This window comes from Lipotes vexillifer, unplaced genomic scaffold (assembly GCF_000442215.2).
Source record: "Lipotes vexillifer unplaced genomic scaffold, Lipotes_vexillifer_v1.1 scaffold418, whole genome shotgun sequence".
Classification (NCBI taxonomy): Eukaryota; Metazoa; Chordata; class Mammalia; order Artiodactyla; family Lipotidae; genus Lipotes; species Lipotes vexillifer.
Window position 1 is genome coordinate 7,166,324 of NW_006798629.1, and position 19,646 is coordinate 7,185,969.

The 19,646-nt window shown below is 41.0% G+C and overlaps 1 protein-coding gene across 1 annotated transcript in view; it reads left to right on the top strand.

Annotated features, from left to right (window-relative positions):
* Window positions 1-1,373: 1,373 nt before the first annotated feature.
* The window catches only part of LOC103088885 (collagen alpha-5(VI) chain-like), a gene marked incomplete at its 3' end in the record, with an annotated part of 75,127 nt that continues 56,854 nt past the window's right edge, over window positions 1,374-19,646 (top strand). Inside the window, exons 1-4 of the mRNA XM_007470647.1 lie at window positions 1,374-1,440; window positions 2,352-2,942; window positions 6,378-7,010; window positions 12,058-12,618. Coding sequence (XP_007470709.1) covers window positions 1,374-1,440; window positions 2,352-2,942; window positions 6,378-7,010; window positions 12,058-12,618 — 1,852 coding nt within the window. The remainder of the gene's footprint in view (window positions 1,441-2,351; window positions 2,943-6,377; window positions 7,011-12,057; window positions 12,619-19,646) is intronic.

Sequence of the window (19,646 nt, forward strand, 5' to 3'; positions counted from 1 at the left end):
CAGGGCTGGTTCCCCAGTGGCTACTTGTGGAGCCTATGGTGTCCAGAGGCTGGTGCCGGCCTGCTGGTGGATAGAGGCCAGTCACAGGTGGCTGGCTGCAGGGCCTCTGTGCCTGGTCCTGGTGTTGACTGGCTGGTGAATGGGTAAGTCCCCTGGAACTAATAGATTAGAGGGAGGATTCTAAAATTGCAGTAACTAGTACCAGTGTCCTTGTGGTAGAATGAACTTCCTAAAATCACTGCTGCTGGGATGCAAATACTATTAATATACTAAAGCACATTGAATTGTCCACTTTAAAGGGTAAATTTTGTAGAATGTGAATTATATCTCAATGATAAAATTAATGAATAAGTAAAATATATGATATATTAGAATATGATGAGTATAGATCTGAAAGTCATTGCTAACATGATTCAGCCAATAACTACTGAGGAGCCTCGATTTCTTCCTTAGCAAAATAAGGGTTTAGTCTAAATGATCTATAGGGTGACTTCCAAATCTAGTTTCCAGTGATTCCCTCAGTCTTCCCACATGATTAGAAATTTCAAAGTAACCGCTGGAAAGGTCACCTCTAGAATAAAATCCAGTCCTTATACCTTTGGTATCTCATTGAAGGCATCTCTATTTTTGAGTATTGGTTATTTTATCTATTTCCCTATTAATAGAGAACAACTTTGACTTGATGGAATTTCTGTAAGATTGTAAATTCCCATGAAGATTTATGATTGTGTGCTCATGGAGAGAAATACTGAAGTTAAAGTAATTTATAAAACGGAGTATAACCAGAAATGAGGGAACAGTTCTTACAAGGGTTTAATGAAGAAAGAAACATGGGTAGCTGTTGGATTTTTGAGCCAAGTTGTGAACATACAAAATAGTCACTGTTGACATGAAAATAGATGGTTAAAAGTAGTGACTACATAAGTTCTGAGTCCAAAGATTTTGTATAAACCTCATGGCACAGTGGTTAAGAGCTTGGGCTCTGTGATCACCTTGTCTGGGTTAGGATGATGGATCCATCACTTACCAAGTCACCTGTTCCTGTTTCCTTATCTGTCACATGGGTATAGTAGTTGTACCTCCCAGTAAGATGGTTGTGAAGGTTAAATAAGATGATGCTTAAAAAACACTGAGAAAAGTATCTGAACCATGGTAAGGACTCAGCAAACGTTAGCATTATCTATTGTCAACAAATACTCAAACTCTTGATGAATGTTTTAAACACTACTGGCATTATTGACAAATACAGTGTTTACAGTGTATTGTGCTCTAAACCAACTTTCCCAGTAGTTATTTCTTGTTAGACAATGAGATTTTTTATATTGTAAATAACATTTTTTACAGAGTAAAAGCAAGAAAACGTCACTAACAAAATGAAGATCCTGTTAATTGTATTTGTTCTCATCCTTTGGACTGAAACACTGACATATCAGAGCCCAGGTACCAGTACATTTTATGCTTATTGTTATTAGGAAAATGAATATTTTATGTCTCAACAAATCTTTATTTTAATAAATAGAAACAAGGAATTTATTTCTTTACTAAAATAATCAAAGCAGATAGCATTTATTTGTAGTTGGCAATATGTTCTATCAAGCAAATGTAAGCTCTCAAAGGTGATGGAAAGCCATGGGCAAAATGCATGAATTATGCTACACCTGGCTAGAAAAACTTTAATTATTCATTGATTTGCTGAAGTCCTGATGTTCCATGTCTGTATGAATAGAGTCAACCCATACGTTTTGTGGGTCAGTTTGCACCTTGGCTTTAATAAATGAAAGAAAAGGATAAAAGGAACTCCACAGAGGAAATTTTATATATATATATAATAAGTAATATAAAAGCTTTCATATTCCATACATGCATATATGGAATATGAAAGCTAGGTTTTTCTGTAATTACTAAAAACATCATTCAAAGAAGTATTTTTAACCCTGCACTGTGCTACCCTAGGACTTCCTAGTGAATTTCAGGGTCATTTTGAAAGAAATGTCCTGCTTAGTTAAACATTTACCAGTAGATCACTAACTGGGTGGGTGGAGGTGGCTGACCATGACTGCTAAAGTCAATGCTCCTGGTGCCTCCCCTTGTCCAGACTCTCTTTATGAGGCAGGTACCCACTCCCCCACTCCCAGCTGCTGTGAATATTGCCTGCAATGGCAATAGCTCATGGCTGTACCCCACTTTCTCAGGACATTTTCCCTTGGCTTTCCCAGAGCCACCTTACCCGTAACCCTCCACTCCTTCTCTCCAGTTCTTGGAAGAAGTCTGCAGCTGATGACTGACTGATAGGCGGGTACAAAAACTGTCCCTCTTGACCCAAAGTGTTTGTTGTTATTTTATTTTGATAGGGCCAGGCCCTGAGTATGCTGACGTGGTGTTTCTGGTGGATAGCTCCAACCACCTGGGAATTAAATCCTTCCCATTTGTGAAGATGTTCATCAACAAGATGATCAGCAGCCTCCCCATAGAGGCCCACAAGTACCGTGTGGGCCTGGCCCAGTACAGCAACGTGCTCCATAGAGAATTCCAGCTCAGCACCTTCAAGAGCAGAGGCCCCATGTTGAACCACCTCAAGAAGAACTTCAGGTTCCTGGGCGGTTCCCTGCGGATTGGGAATGCTCTCCGGGAGGTGCACACGACCTACTTCTCAAACGGGAGGGACAGGAGACAGTTTCCTCCGATCCTGGTGGTCTTGGCTTCAGCCGAGTCCGAGGATGCCGTGGAAGAGGCCTCCAAGGCGCTGCACAGTGACGGGGTGAGGATCATCTCAGTGGGGATGCAGGGGACACCTGAGGAGACTCTGAAGGCCATGGCCACAGGCCAGTTCCACTACAGCCTCCAGACGGTCCAAGATCTCAGCATGTTCTCCCAAAACATGACGCAGATTCTCAAGGATGCGGCTCAGTACAAGGAGGTAGCAGCCCACTCTCATACAGTAGGTAAGGAATCCCTTGGTTGAAGAGGTGTCCCATCCCCATGTAATCTGGTCCAGAGAGCCATCTCCTATTATATGTATGGTACCACTCACCAGAAATCTCAGTATTTCATGTGGAAATGCAGAAGACCTCCTTCTCATCAACTTTCATTCTTGGTCCCCTAGGCTGAAAGGAGGGCTACTTTTACCCCCATGACTTACAGCTCCTCATTTGAAAAATGCTTTATTTATGTCTTAAGCAGGTTCTCCATGAAGACCTGAAACAGAAGACCCTTGAGTACAAGTAGTTTATGTGGGAGGTAATCCTAGAAAGCATTAGTAAAGAAAGGGTAAAGTGAGACAGGAAGCTACACATGCACTGTTGATGAACAGATGAAACAGGCCAGTACACAGTCATGGGAGGTGCCCATTAAGTGTGCTGCACTGATGAGGGGCCCTAGCCATTGTCTCCAGAGTGATGTATAAAGAGCCCTCAGCAAAATAGATCTTCCTGGCTGCCTCTGTGCTCTATTATTGATGAGGGGCTATTCTGAGTGTGTGCTATCTAGTTCTAAGACTTGAGGAAGCCAACTGGTTTGGTACAAAGTGCCCTGACCACAGGTCAAGAGGTCCAGACAATGCCACTAGCTGACTGTGAACTTGAGGAAGTGATTTCATCTCTCTGAGCCTTGCATCAGCATCCTCCTTTGTAAGATACGAGAGTTGGAATGATCTTGAAATTTTTTCCTGCTCTATCATTCACCAATTCCTTGGCTATCACTATGGGTTGATTTTGCAGTCAGACCAGCCTAGGCCTTAATAACAACAAATAGACTTCCTGAATCATAAGAAGTTTATTTATTTCCCTTGTAACACTATAGGGCCAGTGTTCAAGTTGTCTTCCTTCTATTTAGATAATTAAGTTGGTGGTGGCTCTTTCATCTTCAAATATTACTTTCAAGGTGCTTTGGGAATTGGTATAGAGCTGGTGGAAGGGAAAAAAGATGGAACGTCACTCAGGATGTGGTTTTATGGGCTAAGCTTGGAAGAGACACACACTACTTCTGCTCACATTTCATTAGCCAGATCTTAGTCCCGTGGCCACACCTAATTGCAGGTGAGGCTGAGAAATCAGGTCTAGGCCTATGAGCAAGAAGAGGAAATGGGTTTGTGTAAGTATCTGTCACAGTTAGTGCTGCCCCTGAAGCATCAGGGAGTACTTTTACCTCCACTCTTCCCATCCCTCACTCTTCCTGCCTTGGGGGAAATAGCAAGTTCTTACAGCACATGTGCTTCTCTTCCCAGAGAAAAAAACTTTCCTGTGACTGTTAACCCTGGGGACCTTGGAGATCTTACAACCCTGTAGGTAGCCTGAGCTCTCCAAGACCATAGGACTTTACCATCTTCTTAGAAGGCTTTGTGTACTGATCTGTGTTTCTCTCACTCCTCCTAATTTATTTCACAGTAGTATACAGTACAACAAGGTTTTGTTTGTCAAGACCCTATCCTTGCCTATAGAGGTTAAGAGTAAGAGCCTTGGAGTCTGGGTTCAAACCCTGGCTTGGCTGCTAAAGACCTTGAGTAAGTTATTTAACCTCTGAGCTTCAGTTTCCTTACCTATAAAGTGAGGATAATAATATCTACCTTACAATATGGGTGAGATGACTTGTATGGATTTTGGCAGTTTACTGTCATTAATAGTAATAGCTCTTTGCAAATAAATACTGAGCTGAGTGGGCCATGCTGTAAGTTTGTTTTAGCCAACTATGTGAGATTCAGAGTACATTGGTAGATTTATGAGAATTATTATAATTCCACAAATATTTCTGAACTCCCACCAGGCACCAGGTACTGGAGAGATAGAGATAAGTAAGACATGCCTTCTGGCTTCTAGAGCTCACAATCCTGTGGATAGTTCTTGGCAAGATTGAGCTTATCTCTTGGCTACAACCCCCAGAGTTGTGGCTCCTCCACCTGTTCCTGGAGTGGGCATTCTGTGCATGTGGTATACTCTCCTGTGGATTCCAGATTTATACAACCAACTGCTTACCTGGCATCTTCAATAGTATCCCAAACTTAGCATGTCTGAAATGGAGCTCTTGACTTCTCCCTCCAACCTGTTCTTCCCACTATCTCCCCTATCTTGGAAAAAGATACCACCAATATCCACTCAGTTATTCAGGCCAAAAACCCAGGAGTTTTCACCACTTCCTTTTTGTCTCCCAATACTCATATCTAATTTATCATCAAGTCCTCTCTGTTCTATCTCTAATTCATGTATCAAAACTACTCTTGTTGTTCTGTCTTACCTGCTTTATTCTTGTCCAAGAACCATTATCTCTTTCCTGGACTAGGGCAATTTTTTTTTTAATGAATTTTAATGAATTCATTATCTCCCCTCAGGAACTAGGGTGATATTTAGAATATTTAAATAAGATCATCTGAGCCCCATATGATTGGACCCTGCTTCCCTCTGACCTCATCCATCATAGTTCCCCTCACTCATTGGCTCTGGCTACTCTGGGCTTCTTGCTTGTTTCTATTTCTTGCTTTTCTTTCTGCCAGAATTCTTCTTCCTTTCACACAATGTGTAGTTCAATCTTTCTCTTCATCTTTCTCAACCCAAATGTAATCCTTTCAGAGAGGTCTTCCCTGACTTTTTATGTCTCAGATCAGTTAGTTTTCATCCCACATCCCCAACATAGGGTAACTCAATTGAGTCACTTATTTTATTTCCTTGTTAGCATTTATTATGGTCGGAAATAGCATAATTTATTTATCTGTCCTCCCATAGAATGTGAGCTCACTGAAGTCAGGTATATTTCTACTAATTTATGCCTATATTTCAGCATTTGAAAGTGGTGGTGGTGATTGTGGTGGTGGTTCATACTGGTAGTGGTGGACTTGGAGGTGGTGGTGGTGATAGTGTTGGAAATTCAGGTGGTGGAGTTGCTGAAGATGAGGGGTAGTGGTGGTAGAGGTGGTGGTGGTGGTGGAGGTGATGGTGATAGTCATACTGGTGGTGATAGTGGTCATGAAGACCGTGGTGGTGGTGGAGGTGGTGGTAGAGGTGGTACAGGTGGAAGTAGTAGTGGAGGTGGAGGTAGAGATGGTAGTGGTGGTGATGGTGGTGGCGGTGGAGGTGGTTGCTGTTGGTGGTAGTAGTGGTGGTGGTAGTCATACTGGTGGTGATGGTGCTCATGAAGAACATGCTGATGAGATGTGGTAGGAAAATCATAATAAGCATTCTTCAGAGAGAAGAGCATTGCAAATCCTCTGAAGTCAATAGCCAATGTAAATTTTGCTGAGAATTTTTATCCTTTGTTCACTAAAAAGATGCTAACTGCATCCATCATGACTGCCTCTATTTTCACTAATGCCTTCTGACAATCTGTAGAGTGCCTTTCTCATTGTGGGCCAGAGGTGTGTACTAACACTCCTACTTTTTCTCCCTCCATAGTCCCCTTCCCCAGGGCCTGTCAGAAAGATTCGCTTGCCGACCTCATGTTCCTGGTGGATGAGTCTGTTGGGACCAAACAGAATCTAAGGAACCTGCAGAACTTCCTGAAGAATATCACCTCCTCCATGGATGTGAAAGACAAATGCCTGCGGCTTGGTCTTATGAGTTACAGTGACAGAGTTCAGACTTTTTCTCCTCTGAGCTCAAGCACAACCCAATCTGAATTTCAGAAGCAAATCCAGAAGCTTTCTCTGCGGGCTGGGAAATCCAATGCTGGTGCTGCCATTGAGAAGATGAGGAGAGAAGGCTTCTCAGCATCAAGTGGCAGCAGAAGGGCACAGGGAGTGCCCCAGATTGCAGTCCTGGTCACTGACAGACCATCAGATGACAAGGTGCGTGAGGCTGCACTGAATCTCCGCCTGGAGGATGTAACTGTGTTTGCCATGGGCATCCAAGGGGCCAACAAGACCCAGTTAGAAGAAATAGCATCTTACCCTCCGGGACAGACCATCTCCATGATGAAGTCCTATGCAGACTTGGAAATTTACAGTAAGAACTTCTTGAAAAAGCTCCAGAATGAAATATGGTCCCAAATTTCAACTCATGCTGAACAAATGGAACTTGATAAAACTGGTATGTCTTAAAAAATCCTTTCCATAGTATAAAAATAATATGAGCAGTTGTCTAGGGCTGGGGCAGAAGTGAGGACTTGTTGTAATTGGGTAAGGGAACTTTAGGAGTTATGAAAATGTTCTAAAACTAGATTTTGGTGATGGTTGCACAACTTTATGAATTTCCTAAAAATCATTGAATGATTGCAGTGGATGAATGTTTTAAGCACGTAAATCATACCTCAATAAAATATACAAAGTGTTAATTATAAAATAATTTGATAGTGTCGATAAACATAAAGAAGAAAATAAAATTACCTGTGATCTTATCTTTCAGATAAAGCCATTCTTATCATTTATTTCTCTTATCTTTCAGTCTATTCTCTGTCTCTACACTCATGTACACACAAACACATGCATACACATTTCTTAAAAAACGATGTAACATTATGTGTATCAGTGCTGTCAAACAGAATTTTCTGTAATGATAGAAATGTTCTTTATCTTTACTGTTCGATAAGGAGGCCACTAGCCAATCATGGCTATTGAGCACGTGGAATGAGGCTAATGGAACTGAAGAACTGTGTTTTAAATTTAATTTAATTTAATTTTTATTTTAATAGCTACATGCTGATGACTGTCATATTAGACAATGCAGGGGCACACTGTTGGGTAACTTGTATCAGTTACAATTACTTCTGAATGTGACTAACAAGAAAAAATAACAATGATTTCAATAGGATAAAACTTTTTTTTTTTCTGTTTCACAAATAAGTCCTAAGGTAGGTATAAGGAGTTGGGTAGTACAACACCATGTCAGGGACCCTGTCTCTTTCTAAGTTATTTTTATGCTCTTTGTGGTCTCTATTCCCAGCATTATAATCCAAGATAACTGCTCGTAGCGTTACATTCACATCCAGCAACAAGAATTATAAAAGAGAAGGAAAAGGCAAGTTTCCCCCATCTTTTTCTTCAAGGATATTCCCAGGAATTACACTCGCCATCTTTGCTTACATCCTATTGGCCAGAACTTAGTCACATGTCACTCTTCATTGTAAAAATGAGAACTAGAAAATGTAGTCTTTACTTGGGGCAGCCAAGTACCTAGGCAAATATTGAGGACTAAATTAGTGTAGAAAAGAGAATGGATATTGGGGATAGCCGGTATGATATGCCTTATTCACTTTTCTATCAACCTTATAACATGAACTTTTGTCCATCTCCTTAAATTTTTTTGGCAATATTCTTTTTAGGTTGGGAATAATATTCCGTCCTATGGATATAACATAATTTGTTTAACATATCCTAAATTATTGGATATAGAGGTCATTGCCAATGTTTTGCTCTTATAAAAGTTTTGCAGGGATCATCATTGTACTTATATCTTTATACACAACTAAATCTGCTATAGCTTTACCAAGTTCTTTTCAAAGATGCCAGGGCATACTGCCAAAAGATACTTGATGTGACTTCGAGTTTATCTAATTCTGAGATATCTGCTGACATTTCCCTGCAGATAAAATGCTTCCAAACAATAGGAACTCAAATTTGGCAGCACTCACATGGAAAAGAATCCTCCAATGATGTTAAAGGCTAATTTTAAATTCAGATTAGTCGATTGAAAGTTTAAGGATGCAATCCTGGGCCAACCCTTGATTTCCTCTTGCATATATACATTACAAGGCAGCAGCAAGAAACCAGTCCCATATTACCTCCTGAGTGATACAGAGAGGAGTCTCTCAGAGTGGCAGCTGCCTTGGTCTAGTAGCAACTTTTAGGGCATATGAGGGATGTGTAACGCGGTCTCTCTCAGAGAGTTTGAAATTATGTGACAGAAAACTATTATTGTCATTACAGAATTTCTAAGTGGGAAGATATGGGACCAAGGCTAGGACAAGGGCCATCCTTATCTTCCATAAGGCCTCAGTAAGTGCCTTCTTATTAATTCAGTGGCTCTCTAATACGGGTACCTGACTTAGATTGAGTTCCTCAGATATAGATGTCAGATAAGGATTCATGTGAAACTGATATATTAAAAATATACCCAGGAAAAACTGGAGATTGGTACAGAAGGGAGGATTTGGGACCAGGAAGGGCAGGATGATAAGCCCCATGATAAGTCCCATGGAGGGTCAATTCCACAGGACCATTTGAAAGACAGTGTGGGTTAAACCTTAGGTTTGTCCTAGACAGGGGGCAATGTAACTGGAGAATTTATATTCCAGCACACAGAAGGGAGTGTACATTTCCAGATACCTCTGGTTTAATACCAAGCAAGAAGGGTTTCAACAACCCGAGAGCAGCCCACCCACCCACAGACACAGGTGCTAGCTATTGGAATGAAAGTGCTGGGAACTGGTTACACAAAAATGGTAAAGGATTTGAGGGGATACAGGCAGAGCACCAAAAGTGTCTGCTGTAAATTTATCCGGACTTCCTGAGGAGCTTGTTAATAATTCAGTGGCCCAACCCAATGACTCAGTCTCTGCGAGTAGGGCGTAGGCCACCTGGATTTTAGAAAGCTCCCTAACAAACTCACTCTAGCAATATCTGAGAACCACTACCTCAGTGAATTTGCCGTGGTCTACAGTGGGGTGGCCAGCTTTGTAGTTTCAGAACGGTCAGACACAGAGAACCAATCTCTACTGACTTAGTCCCTGCTGTATCCACCACCTTCGGCACCACTAGGTATTCAATTTATTAAATAGAACTTCATTAAAGCAAGGAAAGACTCACATTAACCAAACCAAGAGGCTATGCATAAAAAAAGATTGACGATTATCTCTGCAATGGAACTATTAGTGCCCAGGGACCTAGACATTCATGTCCTCTGAGCAACATAGTCTCTCCCTGTAGACATACAGACAAGTCAGAAGCTAAAATGTAATCAAAAGACTGCTGGAGGATGTGGAATCAGAGCAAAGGAGTTAGTTTTATGACTGAAATGTCTAGTGGTATTTAATCAGGGGAATGACTATTTCAAAATCAAATATATAGATCTACATCTCTGTCTATCTCTCTGTATAACTGTGCAGGTGAGGCCTTGTGCCAGGAGACACATTTCTCTTCAACCCTGTCCACTTGAACTTTTTAGATGGATATATTCTGTAATTACACTGTCCAATATAATAGCCACTAGCCACATGGGACTTTTAAGCACCTGAAATGTGGCTTTTGCAACTGAGGAGCTGACTTTTAAATTTTATTTAATTTTAATCAGTTTAAGTTCACATTTTAATAGCAACATGTGACTCACAGCTCCAGGCAGAGTTGGATGGGTATTGCCATGGTTACCTCCAGACTCGAATTTTTCTCTTCCTCATTACTGACCACCATTCTTCTTTATTACATATATAAGTCAATTCATTCTGCTTGCTGTCAAGTTTTTGTGGCCTGGCATCACCCCTGTCTTTTACAGATAACTGCTTACCTTTGCCCTAATACTTTTTTTTAAAATAAATTTATTTATTTATTTTTGGCTGTGTTGGGTCTTCGGGGTTTCTCTAGTTGCAGGGAGCGGGGGCTACTCTTCATTGTGGCGCATGGGCTTCTCATTGCAGTGGCTTCTCTTGCTGCGGAGCACAGGCTCTAGGTGCACAGGCTTCAGTAATTGTGGCTCGTGAGCTCTAGAGTGCAGGCTCAGTAGTTGTGGCACACGGGCTTAGCTGCTTAGCGGCATGTGGGATCTTCCTGGACCAGGGCTCGAACCCGTGTCCCCTGCATTGACAGGCAGATTCTTAACCACTGTACCACCAGGGTAGTCCCTGCTCTAATGCTTTATATGTAGATTTCATAGTTTAATTCTCAGGGTCAAGCTTATTTCCAGTATTTCTGATTTCTTAAGGACCTCATAGCCTGAAGTAGTGTCAATGGCCATATATTGCCAACAAGCTATCAAAAAAGAAAATATTTCTGAAATGACTAAATTGTGTTGTATTTTAAAGATGTTTTCACATACTCAACCAGGTAACTGTGCACATAAATAAATTTTAAAGGTATGCTTTTCCTTCCACCCAATTTCAAAAATGGTTAAATAGAGTTGTAAATAGACTATTAGGAAAGTTAAAGCACTTTTTCAGAGAAGCTGCTCAACAAAGGAAGGAACATTTAGAGCTCCTTTGTTTACAATTTTCTGTTGAAATCCTGTGATATACCAGGCCTACCGGGCAGAAGCAGAAAACTAGGCAAAGTCTCACCCTCATGGAGCTGACATTCTGTGACAGGAGACAGGCTGTGCTCATGAACAAATGAATAAGTAATTTCAGAAAGTAATGGGCATCATAAGGAAAATAGACAGGTTAATAGAATAGACAATGATTGATGTGCTTTAGCTGGAAGGGAAGCCCTTCTAAAGAACCGACATTTGAATTGGCATGTCCAGGAGGTGAGAAGGAACCAGCCATGAAGATTTAGGGGGAAGAATATTCCAGGAAAGAGGGTAGGTGCAAAAGCCCTGGGGCACATTTGGAGTACAGTAGAAGCCCAGTGTCGCTGGAACACAGTGCAGAAGAAGAAGAATTGCTGGAAATAGGGTCAGAGAGAAAAGAAGGGGGAAAGATCGGCTGATTTTTCATTTTTAAATTCTAAATGCAATGATAAGTCATTTAAGCAGAAGAGTAATATGATCTGGTTCTAGTTTTAAATACATTATTCTAGTTGTTCTGGACAGAAGAGGTTATTGGGGAAGTAAGAACAGAAGGTCATTTCTCAGGAAATGATAAAGCAAATACTAAAAAGCTAGGTGTCAATACAAGAAAAACGATTTTAACTAAAAGCCTGGAGACTTGGGAATCTCATCCTTACTCTTTAATTCACTGGCTGTGTGACCTCAGACAAACCACTAGGCCTCATTCAGTTTCAATTTCCTCAGAAGGTTGTGGTAAATTTCAAAGGAGAAAATGGGTATGAATGTGCACAGCGAAGTGTCCAGGCTCCGTGCAAACCTGAAGTGTTCTCATTCTTTAGAACCTTCGCAGCCTCATCCTTCTCTCCAAACCCTCCTGCAATGTTCTCTCCAGATTCTCAATAGTTGACAGAGAATGCAATTTCTGCTTTCCATTTTTCTGCAGGCTGTGTAGATACAAAAGAAGCTGATCTCTATTTCCTCATTGATGGCTCAAGCAGCATTCAGAATAAACACTTTGAGCAAATCAAGGAATTTATGTTGGCAGTGATAGAGATGTTTAGCATCGGCCCAGACAAAGTCCGAGTTGGAGCTGTGCAGTATTCCCACAAGAAGGAAGTGGAATTTGATATCAATGACTATCCTAATGATGTGACATTAAGAAAGGCTGTCTCTAACATCAAGCAACTTGGAGGCAGAACTCTTACTGGGGCAGCCCTGGATTTCATTCTGCCACTAATAAGGAAGGGAAGGAAGCAGAGAATGAACGAAGTACCCTGTTACCTCATTGTGTTGACTGATGGGAGCTCCATGGATGGTGTCCTGGAACCTGCTGAGAGACTAAGGGCTGAACACATCACCATCCACGTGGTCGGCATTGGTGAGGCTAACAGAGCAAAACTGCAACAAATTGCTGGGGCAGAGGAAAGAGTTAACCTTGGGCAGAACTTTGATTCTTTAAAAAGCATCAAAAATGAAGTTGTTCGCAGCATCTGTGCTGAGAAAGGTAAGCAAAAGAAAAAGGCTTTATTCTCTGTACTTCGTTGGTTGCTTCAGGCAGACTAATAGGCTGAAACAAGGAATAACGTGACCAGTTGTCTGGCTCACATCTTGCTAACTTCCTTTATAACTGTGGAGGGATTCAGCCCCTCATTTTAAGCCAATTGCCAAGGTTGGAGAATCCCTATATATACAGCTGCCCTAAGGCCATCTCGAAAGCCATAAGTGTGAAGGTTGCTAAGAATGTCGTTGCTTTGACAAAGTCCACTGCTGTGGAGGATAAGAAACTTTATATTTGTGTGTGTTTGTGTGTGTGTACACACTAATTCAGGCAGGTGAGGACAGTGGAAAGAAAATGAGCTCCGGCTTTAAGTAGATTAAGGTTCAACTCACTTCACTGCTTGAACCTTGAACTTCCTCATCTAGAAAATGAGGATAATACCTACATCAGAGTATCTGTATAGGTTTAGCATAATAAACACCAACCATTATTTCTTTATTATGAATGCATACCTAGGACATATGTAACCCTTGCTTATTTTTATTTATAACAGAAACACGTATTTGCATTTTTGTTCTGACAAAAAATTAAGTAACAGAAGTAATGAAGAACAATGTGCAAATTCCTGCACCTGATTGTTATTTCTCTTATTAGTAATAGCCACTTATCTAAAAAAAAGATACAAATGAACTTATTTACAAAACAGAAGTAGACCCACAGACATAGAAAACAAACTTATGGTTACCAAGGGGAAAAGGGGGGGAGGGATAATTTAGGAGGTTAGGTTTAACACATACACACTACTATATATAAAATAAACAACAAGAACCTACTACTGTATAGCACAGGGGACTTTTACTCAATATTTTGTAATAACCTATAAGGGAAAAGAATCTGAAAAAGTATATATATATATCTGAATCACTGTGCTGTACACCTGAAACTAACATGACATTTTAAATCAACTATACTTCAATAAAATTTTAAAAAATAATAATAGCCACTTACTAATTGAAGATGGTGTGTGTTGACTGTGAGTATTAGCACCTGAACATATTGTCTGCCAAGAGTCGTGTTACTTACTGATTAAGATAAAGGATGATGGAGTCAAAGCATCAAAGTTCACAACCCAGATTTATAAATTATTGGTTGTGGACCTTGAATGGGTTACTTACTGTCTACCTGCCTTTGTCCCATATGTGTAGGCATATTGTGAAGCTTAAAGGTACTAATACATGCAGGGCACTTAAAAGAAGGCTTAGCCCATGGTAAGTGCTACATAAAATGTGGCTATTTTAAAAGTTGGTCAAGGTGTTCACTGATGTGGAAGGGAAAAGAATTCTAACTTACTTGAACTTACAAAAGTGAAAATGTGTTAGAATTTTTTCTGAGTCACTAAAATCCAAAGAAAAATAAACCAGCAAATAAGTAGCATTAACAGCAAAATCCTAAATCACAACTTTATTGATTTTTTTCTTCCTGTTATGGACAGTACTAGAGTAGCGTTTTCAGGATGTCTTAGAATGAGTGTAAGAGTACAGGTTCCCTGACGTTTCCTGGAGTTGATGCCAATGAAAGTAAAAGGGTTTCAGGAAACCTAAAATAGATTGTACTTCAGGTCTTCTCAAGGGAGAAAGTCATGGACCAATCTGAAGAAAGACAGTACGTTTTTTTGTTGATCAGGTAGTTGCAGTTCAGGTGCCAAAACCCTGGCACACCTGAGGGAGGAGACAAACTGTGGACAAGGAAATGAGCCATAATATGGTGAATAGAGAAGCAGGAAAACTAAGGACCCTATGCTGGAGGGCCTGAAAACCACTGACTGGTCTCAGAGCACATGTGGATGGAGTGACACTGTGTATTGGTTCAGGAGCAGGTTAAGTGGTTCTGGCAAAAAGACCCTAAACTACACAACATAGAATATTGTTTCTCTTTTGTGTAATAGTCCAGGGTAAGCAGTCCAGGTCTAGCAAAGAGGCTGGTTCATCACCCTGCATTTGTGGAAAGGGAGATAGGGCCAGGGGAGCCCACCATGCTCAACTGTTTTATTGTTAAGTCCCAGAAGTGGCCAAATCAGTCCTGCTAATATCTACTAGCAAGAACTTAGACACAGGGCCACATCTAGCTTCAAGGAAGCCTGGGAAATATAGTCTTTACCCGGGTGACCATCTGCCTAGTTGAAACTCTTTTATTGACATGGAAGAGTGGGAGATGGTACAGGGCCAGAAGCGGCTTCCATCACAAATAGAGACGAGGAGGTAGATCCTGTGAATACTGAACCACAGGTAAAAGTCTCCTCTTCTGACATGTGTTCATGGAAGAGAACCTTCCACACTTCGCAGAGCTGGGGCTTTGCCAAGGCCACAAATGTCTTTGGGAACTTCCCTATTTACAACTTTCAAAATGGCTCCAGGGCAGCATGGATCTCAAATGATGGTTTTAATACCCTCTAGTGAGCCTTATACAAGTTATTAAAAAACAGATAGACTCTTTTAATTCTTCTATGGCTGATACTGTATCATCGTTTTCAAATGTATCATCATTTGAAAATGATGATACATTTTTCAAATACTATGGGATAGATTCTGTGAGTATTGAGGGAGGGGCTGGTAAAAGAATGGCAGTGATAACAGATAGACAAAAGGATTAAGACTAAGGAGATACATGCTAAAGAATATATATTTACACTATATATAGAATATGTAATATAAATATATACTATGGTACATATATATGTATATATATACACACACAACTCCTGCACCATGAATTAATAACACTTTTTTATGGCTTATAGAAATTGGTCTTCTATGTGTGTATATGTGTATAGATACATATATATGTATATAAATGTCCACTTCCAGTCAGTAGGGTATCTACAAATTTTATGTATAAATAAAGGTCCATGTTGAATGGATATGTGCTTACTAATATACTTATTATCTCTAGTAAAAGCTTTTCACCCAAATTTCTAATATTGATTTGTAGTGTTTATCAAATCACTTTTTTTTTTAACATCTTTATTGGAGTATAATTGCTTTACAATGTTGGGTTAGTTTCTGCTGTATAACAAAGTGAATCAGCTATATATATACATATCCCCGTATCCCCTCCTTTTTGCATCTCCCTCCCATGCTCCTTATCCCACCCCTTCAACTGGTCAAAAAGCACTGAGCTGATTTCCCTGTGCTAGGCATCTAATTCCCGTTAGCTATCTATTTTACATTTGGTAATATATATATGTCAATGCTACTCTTTCACTTCTTCCCAGCTTACCCTTCCCCCTCCCAATGTCCTCAAGTCCATTCTCAATGTCTGCATATTTACTCCTGTCCTGCCCCTAGGTTAGTCAGAAACTTTTTTTTTTTTAGATTCCATATATATGTGCCAACATAAGGTATTTGTTTTTCTCTTTCTGACTTACTTCATTCTGTATGACAGACTCTAGGTCCATCCACCGCACTACAAATAACTCAATTTCGTTTCTTTTTATGGCTGAGTAATATTCCATTGTATATATGTGCCACGTCTTCTTTATCCATTCATCTGTCGATGGGCACTTAGGTTGCTTCTATGTCCTTACTATTGTAAATAGAGCTGCAATGAACATTGTGGTACATGACTCTTTTTGGATTATGGTTTGCTCAGGGTATATGCCCTGTAGTGGGATTGCTGGGTCGTATGGTAGTTCTATTTTTAGTTTTTTAAGGAGCCTCCATACTGTTCTTCATAGTGGCTGTATCAATTTACATTCCCACCAACAGTGCAAGAGAGTTTGGTGGTACTGAATTCTCTTAACTTTTGCTTGTCTCTAAAGGTTTTATTTTCTTCATTCGAATCTGAATGAGATCCATGCTGGGTAGAGCAATCTTGGTTGTAGTTTTTTGTTCTCATCACTTTAAATATGTCCTGCTACTCCCTTCTGGTTTGCAGAGTTTCTGCTGAAAGATTAGCTGTTAACCTTATGGAGATTCCCTTGTATGTTATTTGTTGCTTTTCCCTTGCTGCTTTTAATATTTTTTCTTTGTATTTAATTTTTGATAGCTTGCTTAATATGTGTCTTGCCATGTTTCTCCTTGGATTTATCCTGTATGGGATTTCCTTTCACATATTAGTGAAGTGTTTTCTTTGTGTGTTTTTTTTTTTTTGCGGTATGCGGGCCTCTCACTGTTGTGGCCTCTCCCGTTGCGGAGCACAGGCTCTGGATGCGCAGACTCAGTGGCCATGGCTCATGGGCCTAGTTGCTCCGCAGCATGTGGGATCTTCCCAGACCGGGGCACGAACCCATGCCCCCTGCATTGGCAGGTGGACTCTCAACCACTGCACCACCAGGGAAGCCCCCCATATTAGTGAAGTTTTCAAGTATAATCTCTTCAAGTTATCTTCTCAGACCCTTTCTTTTCCTCCTCTTCTTCTGAGACCACTGTAATTCAAATGTTGGTACATTTAATGTTGTCCCAGAGATCTCTCAGACTGTTCTCAATTCTTTTTACTCTTTTTACTTTATTCTGCTCTGCAGTAGTTATTTCCACTATTTTATCTTCCAGGTCACTTATCCATTCTTCTGCCTCAGTTATTCTGCTATTGGTTCCTTGTAGAGAATTTTTACTTTCATTTATTATATTGTTCATCATTGTTTGTTTGCTCTTTAGTTCTTCTAGGTCCTTCTTAAACGTTTCTTGTATTTTCTCCCTTGTAATTCTAAGATTTTGGATCATCTTTACCATCATTACTCTGAATTCTTTTTCAGGTAGACTGCCTATTTCCTCTTCATTTTTTTGGTCTGGTAGGTTTTTACCTTGCTCCTTCATCTGCTGCATTTTTGTCTGTCTTCTCATTTTTTTTAACTTGCTGTGTTTGGGGTCTCCTTTTCACAAGCTGCAGGTTCATAGTTCTCGTTGTTTTCAGTGTCTGTCCCCAGTGGGTGAGGTTGGTTCAGTGGCTTGTGTAGGCTTCCTGGTGGAGGGGACTGGTGCCAGTCTTCTGGTGGGTGGGGCTGGATCCTGTCTTTCTGGTGGTCATGGCTGCATCCGGTGGTGTGTTTTTAGGTGTCTGTGAATTTACTATAATTTTAGGCAGACTTTCTGCTAACGGGTGGAGTTGTTTTCCTGTCTTGCTAGTTGTTTGGCATGGGGCACCGAGCACTGGAGCTTGCTGACCGTTGGGTGGAACTGGGTCTTACCACTGAGATGGTGATATCTGGGAGAGCTCTCGCATATTGATATTATGTGGGGCCTGGAGGCCTCTGGTTGTCCAATGTCTTGCACTCGACTCTCCCACCTCAGTGGTTCATGCCTGACACCAGGGGGGAGCACCAAGACCTTGTCAGCCACATGGCTCAGAAGAAAAGGGAGAAAAGGTAAAAGAAATAAAAAATTTTAATAATTTTAAAAATTATTCAAATAAAAAAATAATAATTATAAAAAGAAGAGAGAAACAAACCAATAAACCAATCCACCAATGATAACAAGTGCTGAAAACTATACTAAGATAAACATAAAAATCAGAAACCAGTCAGTTGCAAACAGCAAACCCCAGTCTACATTTGCTTCCAAAGTCCACCGCCTCATTTTTGGGATGATTCATTGTCTATTCAGATATTCCACAGATGCAGGGTACATTAAGTCGATTGTGGGGATTTAATCCACTGCTCCTTATGCTGAATGGACAGATTTCCCTTTGTCTTCTTTGTTCGCACAGCTCCTGGAGTTCAGCTTTGGTTTTGGCCCCATCTCTACATGTAGGTCACCCTCAGGCATCTGTTCCCACCCAGACAGGACAGGGTTAAAGCAGCAGCTGATTATATGTCTCTGGCTGATTCAGGCTGGGGGAGGGGGTTACGGTAGTTATAATTGGAACGTGAGGGGAGCCTGCAGTGGCAGAGGCTGCCATGACATTGAAACAGCCTGAGGCGTGCCATGTGTTCTCCCAGGGAAATTGTCCCTGGGTCATGGGACCCTGGCAGTGGCGGGCTGCACAGCCTCCTGGGGGTGTGTGGATAGTGACCTGTGCTTGTACACAGGATTCTTGGTGGCTGCAGCAGCAGCATTAGCATTTCATGCCCATCTCTGTGGTCCGAGCTGATATCTACAGCTCTCACCCATCTCTGGAGCTCATTTAGGTGGTGCTCTGCCTTCTGTGGGCAGACAGGGAAGGAATCCCCTCTCCTCGTGCACCCTAAAACAATTATCTCTTGCCTGTTAGGCAGGTCCAGACATTTCCCCAGACTTCCTCCCGGCTAACTGTGGCACACTAGCCCCCTTCAGGCTGTGTTCATGCAGCCAACCCCAGTCCTCTCCCTGGGATCTGACCTCCGAAGCTGGAACCTCAGTTCTCAGCCCCCACCCATCCCGGTGGGTCAGCAGACAACCCTCTCAGGCTGGTGAGTGCTGGTCAGCACTGATCCTCTTTGAGGGGATCTCTCCTCTTTGTCCTCTGCACCCCTGGTGCTGAGCTCTCCTCCATGGCTCCAAAGCTTCCCCTTTCCACCCCCCGTCTCTGCCAGTGAAGGGGCTTCCTAGTGTGTGGAAACTTTTCCTCCTTCACAGCTCCCTCCCAGAGGTGCAGCTCCCGTCCCTGTTCTTTTGTCTCTGTTTTTTTCTTTTTTCTTTTGTCAGCATTCAACAGGAGTTGTTCCACATGTAGATATATTTTTGATGTATTTGTGGGGAGGAAGGTGATCTCCATGTCTTACTCCTCTGCCATCTTGAAATTTCCCCCCCAAATCATTTTAAATTATCCCAGAAAATAATGCTATATAAGGATTACCTGGAATTTTGTGTTTCAAGTATATACATAAAACCCTGGAATATTAGTCATATTAGTGCCAAAAATTGCTTACTTTTCTCTGTCCTTCTTTTTTGATCACCATTGCATCCTTAATGTATGGCCTGATGCTTTCTATTTCATAAACTTTAAGAATTATGAATGAATAAATGCATAATGCATATATGCATAAGTGAGTGAATGAATATATACTTTTGAAGTTGCATTTCTTCTCTAAAACTTCTTAGGTAATCTTCAATGAATTTCTG